The sequence below is a fragment of the Clytia hemisphaerica genome, unplaced genomic scaffold (assembly GCF_902728285.1).
Source record: "Clytia hemisphaerica strain Z4C2 unplaced genomic scaffold, Clytia hemisphaerica genome assembly, whole genome shotgun sequence".
NCBI classification, from domain to species: Eukaryota; Metazoa; Cnidaria; class Hydrozoa; order Leptothecata; family Clytiidae; genus Clytia; species Clytia hemisphaerica.
In genome coordinates, this window is record NW_027104282.1 from 5899 (window position 1) to 12634 (window position 6736).

At 36.3% G+C, this 6736-nt stretch overlaps 1 protein-coding gene across 1 annotated transcript; it reads left to right on the forward strand.

Annotated features, from left to right (window-relative positions):
• Positions 1-2704: 2704 nt before the first annotated feature.
• LOC136816991 (uncharacterized) lies at positions 2705-6383 on the forward strand. Its single transcript, XM_067073336.1, has 5 exons — positions 2705-2804; positions 3498-3748; positions 4009-4119; positions 4669-4823; positions 5270-6383. The coding sequence occupies exons 1-5, from the start codon at positions 2705-2707 to the stop codon at positions 6381-6383; spliced, it is 1731 nt and encodes a 576-aa protein (XP_066929437.1).
• The last annotated feature ends 353 nt before the right edge of the window (positions 6384-6736 follow it).

Genomic DNA, 6736 nt, shown 5'->3' on the forward strand with positions numbered 1-6736 from the left:
ATTGAAATCAGATTTTAATAAACCAGCCTTCAATAAAATTTACCTTAACCTTTGTAAACTGATGGCTGGAAAGACAGAAACATAGAACCCATAGAAGACAAGATGAAATTCAAACAATCATGGACTTAATGTTTAAGAAAAACAATGGAAAATGCTGGAAAAACAATAGAATGGCCCCCTCCCCCAGTGGCAATGTTTACACCCCTGTCTCTGTGCCCCAGTAGGTGTTGATTACCCAGTGGGGTGAGAATCAAAAAACCTGAAATTGAAAAATATTCTTTCAAATATTGAGTGGGGTGGCGAAAATTTCCTTGACATTCACTGGGGTGAGAAAGAATTTTGGTTAGCCTGTGTGTTAGACTGTAAACCGCTTAATTTTATCGTGTTTTAACGATAGAAGGTGCTGGCTAACTTTTGGTTTAGTGCTAGTAAAAATCTGCTTGTTACACTAAATATCACTACAAATATCATCTTGATCAGGTGGATCTACTCTTACACTGTAACAGAAAATGTAATGAGGTCTGGGGGAAGGGGGCTATAGAGGAGCAGTACGTTATATCAAATTTTATGAACTCTGGAACCTAGTAATGTTTAGTCAACATGATTTAAGTAGAGGTCTTTCTTTCAGTATCTACGCAAGTGAGAAAGCCTCTGGAAAATCTATCAGGCTATAACGTAGCTTTAAAAAAAGAAAGGTACAAGTACAACTGTGGTTTGTGCTGACAGAGAAATTTTTGATTTTCAACCCCTCTCGTTTGGCATTTTCTACGTTTTAAAATGACCATGACAATTACCATAGAAGTCGGGTTAAATACAGTTAATATATTGAAATGGAACATTTGATGGCGAGCGAGCGAAGCAAGCAGATTTTTTTGGCTTTTTCGGATATTTCACCTTTAAAGAAGGGGAAGGAAAAAATTCTAGTGGGGCGATTTTTTGAAAGAAAAGTTCTACTGGGGTACGTTAAAATAAGGGCATTTCGAGTGGGGTATGTGTAAACTTTTTATCATTTTCAACGGGGTGTTTTTTACTACAACATTCCAATGGGGTGAGTGATTTGTCCAGTTGGGCTGAAAAATGAGCCATTCTTGGAAAAAAATTCACTGAGGTGGCCAGTGGGGTGGATCCCACTGGGTCACAGAGGCAGGGGTGTATGTTTAGTACGAACTTTTCCAATGCCCTTCAACATTGCCACTGGTGTGAGGGGGCTTTGAAGCTTATCGACCGCCGGAGGCGGTTTCTTTCATAGTGGTACGCTAATCTCGTTTAGCCTTGGCTCATTACTTTGTCTACCATTTACTTTCGGGTTTTTTAACTAGATTACCCAGGTGTTTCTCTTTTTTTTCCCTGAATGTCTTTTATTCGGAATTGAATAATCGAGACATAAAAAATGACTATATTGTAATCTGTTTTCAATGAATAATCTAAAATGTACTGGAGATGGCATGTAGGCGTTAATAATGTGCGCGCGCTCTTTCGCGAGCGTGATGCGTGATGGAAGGCGGTCGTTTCAGTGTGGTTTAGATCCACACTGTGACCTAGTATTATACTCTTGTCTCCACAACTTTCGTCCATGATTGTAGTTTAATGGTTTCTTTATTTTCATATATATTGAAAGTGTTTGCAATTATTTTTAAACACTTATGTCCTCTACCGACGAGGATAATAATTTGGACTGGAATCATTGGATATGCTGCTTGGATTTTTCTTTTGATAATATATAACATCGTCTCATGAATTCAATACACCTTTTTGACCGTAGCCGCCAATTGCCGCACGGTGATCCAGTTGGATCTAGTTTAGGGTGGTAAATCAAATAAAAAAGTGGGACGCGCCTGGCCGCGCGACTACGGTCGAAAAGATGTATTAGTTCACCGTTCTTGTTTGGAAAATGTTGAAGATTCCTCTCTAGCCCTTTAGGCTTCAAACTCAATGAACTATCAATTCTCAAATCTAGCTATTCATATTCATGATATTCATGATGTAATGTTTTCTACGGTAATACCCTGCTTTTAGCCAGTAGTGGCCAATTTAAACTAGACGACAAAAGTTGTATAAAATTTGCCACTACTGGCTAAAACCTGGCCTTTCCGTAGAAAACATTACGTATGAATATTATGAATATGAATGCCTACAAAATAGCGTTCAAATTTGGTATAGATACGGCACTGATACATTACTTATTGATCACTTTCTATGACTTACATTCAAGCACAATACCGATAAAGGTTAGTTTTGAAAACTGAATGACTATTGATTGTAACTGAAGATTTCTGTGTTTGAAAATCAAAGTTGAAAAAGAATGAAACTCTCTATAACCTTTTGTATATTGAGGAAAAAGATGTGGCGAAGTTTGTTCAAAATTAAAAACGTGGTTTTTATATGTTTATGCCTATGGACAATCAGGCGGGTGCTTCATACTGAGACAATAACCACGACGTTTCTCCAAATTAACGGTGAAGGTACAGAGTTAGTAGGAAGAATTTCTAAGCCAATAACAGAAAGAATCGTGCAATCTATCACCGAAAATCCAATGAATAAACCAACTGAAATAAAATTGAAGCAGAAATGTAACATACCCAGATTGAATCCCTTCCATCCAGATATTTTAGAATTAACGAAAGATGAACCTTCCAAAAAGATTTGCTCCTATCGATGGTATTCAGAAGTCAATGACGATGGAAAACTATTCATCAAGAAAAACATGGCAGTCAAAACAGCTCAATATGCATATATTATAAGAATCGATAAGAATAGACAGACTACGACAAAATTTCAAACATTTTACGATGAAAATCAGCAAGGTACATCAATCGAGCTTTACATTTTCCAATCCCGCTATTGTTGAAGCGCTGTAACGGTCATTATTTGCAGGGGTTTGCTTTGTTTTTAGTAGACTGGCAAATGAAAAATTAACTCTGGTGAATTCTAAATTTAGGTAACCGAATTCCTTATAAGCCCAGTATATTGATTAGCGTGAGTATATACTTGAGGCAGCGAACCAAATTTTTAGATCGATTGAAATATCTTTTGTGCCTTTGACCGGCGAAATTTGCCGTTCGCCGGGCCTGAATAAGACCCCCGAACCACAAATACAGTTATGGAGATATTTTACAACAAAAATTTAGTAAAATTTTAGTAAAATCCTAAGAGAAAACGGATTGATACTGTTGTGGAAGTTAATGAGGTATATGACAAATATCCCCAATTTTAAACAAAAAATTTTCCAAAGTTATTTACTTGGCGTATTATCTGAAGTTTTAAAGTCACATTCACAGACCTCTAACCATACTTCTTGTATATAAAAAGACTTTAGTTAAATTATGACGGCAATATAACAGGCCCGGCAGAAAAATCGTAAAAGTGGGGAGGCTGAAGGTCTCCCCAGTCTCCCAACTTCCACCGGGCCTGTATAATGAGACAGATTTAGATTTCCCCTTTCCCAAAAAGATAACAGTAACGCACTCCATGAAAATATACAATTTATCCTTCTATAGGAAGTGTGTTTTTAACGCAAGATTACGTGAAAGTTCGCATCACTCTAAAGAAAGGTAAAACAATCCACGAAGCGCATGCGTATCCAGTACGTAATTTCACCAAACATCCGAAACAATCAAAAGAATCTACAGTAAACCAATTGAACATTTTTTTCATCAATGTGGATTCGTTGTCACATTCTGCAGCTGTCAGAAGTCTGCCAATGTTTTACGAAGCTCTCAAGACTGACGCTGACTCTATCATTATGAAGGTAAACTTTCTAATAGACTATGCTATATTCTAATCACTATCTAAGAAATAAGCCTAAAGCCGAAGAAAATTCGCAAAACAAGTTTTTTGCCGAAAAGAGTTTACAGTCGGTAGAGTTTGCCAGTCTTCTTCGAAACTCCTGCCGATTTTTTTTCCGTATACCGCCATAACGCCATACCGCCATATTTTCCCGCTTTTACTATCACTGTAACGGACGATAACAGCGTCCAACTTTCTAATTACTTTTCTATTTTCATTCAGATACAAATCGTTGGATTATTTTGTAATTCTGAACATTTTCTTCGTTTATCAACAAATCCTTTCTATATTTTACGTTCTCAATTTGGTTTCTGTACACCTCGCTTCTTTGATGTCGGTTTACACTAGTCAAAATGTGACCTGGAATAGACCTTTTCATAAATTTCGTCACGAACATCACTTGTCTCGTTTTGAAATTATTGCCAAGGTGATTAACTCCCAGCAGATTTTATTAAAACTACTTTCTATTCATAAAAAAATCATTTAAATGTTCCAAGGGTTATAATCACCATGGTAATCGTTTAAATACGGGGTAATGATGTTCGTGACGTAATTTATGAAAAGGTTTATCCCTCCTGGCCAGCATAGTAATGACAAGATCTACCTCTTCCTCTGCAGAGGGAAATCTCAAATCTTTATAAAACTCTCGAGAAAGAATCTAATACTTATCAAAAGAACTTTTTAGAAAGGTGAACATTTTCTTCAATAGACTTTTTCATAAATTACGTCACGAACATCACTTGCCTCGTATCATAGTATACTATGCTCGTATTCAAACAATTACCATAGAGAATATGTCCCATTAAATAATTTTTTATGAATAGAAAGTAGCTTTAATCAAATGCGCTGTGAGTTAATCACCAATGTCTATTCATTACGTAGGGTCATACGGTGGTCGGGGACGGGACGACGGCGCAATTCACGGGTATTTTGGTGGGTGACATGGAAAGAAATCTACCTGAAGCTCGTAGAGGTATAAAAAACTCTTCTTCAGTCGATCAGTGGCCTTTCATTTTCAAAGAATACAACAAAAAAGGGTAAGTCAAAAATATACTTCCTTTTCCTAGCTCCAATACACGAAATTTTGCAAATGACCTGGCCGAGAAGATGAAGGATGAAATAAGAAATACAGTTTGCACTCTCTTATTCGATTTTCAAGGGGAATAGAATTTTCATCTAATAAGGGGGCGCATCGAATAGTAGAATGTCGTTTATGAGAGTTTCTTGTTGACGGTGACTTTGAATATTATCGAATAATGGAGCGTATCGAATAGTAGAAGTCGAATTGGAGAGCGTCAACTGCAGTCAAGATAAAATGTTAGATCTATCAAATTTACAGATATCTATAAACTATCCATAAATTGATATACTTGAATCCTCAACACCGCCCACCACAAAACCAATTTCATGGAAATTAATCAAAATACATTCTTCTAAAGTTAAATAAAACTTTACATAGCAATTTTTCATCTTTTTCGTTTAGTTATGCCACAGTATATTCCGAGGATCGACCAGGTACTGAAGCTTTCACCTTTCGTTTGAACGGATTCGACACCGAACCTACCGATCGATATTTAAGACCATTTTGGCGAGGTGCTGCAGGATTCTTGAACAAAAGATTGTTCAAAAATAGCCCAAGATGTCATCATCAACTAGAATTGAAGTTTTTAAAACGTTTATTGATGAACTATAAAGATACACCCGTATTTTCTTTCTTCGCAATGGGATCTGCACATGACGTTTATGCAAACTTTAAATTATTTGATGAAGATTTCCTTAATTTTCATCAGTTTCTGGACATCTCTCATGCACGACGAAATACTTTAGTAGTTTGGTTTGGAGACCATGGTGCTCGTTCTTCAAAGTACAGAGCAACAATGGTTGGAAAATTAGAAGCAAGACTCCCTTTCATGGCTTTTTCATTTCCACGCTGGTTAAAAAATAAGTATCTATTAAAATTTCAAAATTTTAAACAAAATGCTAAGATTATGACGTCACACTTTGATGTATTCTCAACTTTGAAACACGTGTTGAATTTTGACGGTGAATTTGAGAATAATCATAAATGGGGTAGAAGTTTATTCACAGATATAACAAGTCTCAACAGAACATGTTCTGAAGCTGGTATTCTGGAACATTGGTGTCCATGTATACAATATGAACCTATGAGTATTGAATCAGACTTGTCTAAAATTTTAGCTGTGAAACTCATTGAATTAATGAATAAGAAATTGCAGAGGTTAAAGGCTACAAAAAAACTATGCGAGTCTGTAAGTCTTTCACGGATCATTAGAATACAACGAATTACAACAAACGATCATGTCCGAAAGTTTACCAAAAGCTTCCGTAAAGGATGTGATGGTTGTGGGGCGAGGATGGAAGATGATAAAAAATACAATTCAGACAGTTACGAAGTTGTTATAGAGACAGGACCGAACTCCGCGGCCCATTTTGAAGCGACTTTGGTACAAAATATACGGACGAGAGAAATTACGGTTAATGGCGATATAAGTCGCATTAATAAATACGGAAAACAACCCCATTGTATTGCGGAAGAATTCCCTCACTTGAGACAATATTGTTATTGTAAGCAATAATGGTGAACTCTCGCTAATTCGAACTTCTATTATTCAAATCTTTCTAAAGGTAATTCAAAATAATTGACAGCTCCCGTCAAAGGGAAACCGTCGTAAAATAGTCTCTATAATTCGAACAAATTAGAATTCCTGCTCCAATCAAATGAATGAGAATTGAATATACATTTTGCTCTATAGTTCATAAAGTGACACCGATCCGTTGCGAAATCAGTTGCAAAACGAAACAAATGAATGAAACTTCCAAGAAATAGATTAGAGCTGCGACAATGAAGTAGAAAAGGGATTTGACGACCTTTTAATAGATAGGAAAGATAACGATGAGCCGATCCGAAATGCTGGAGATGTTGGTTTTT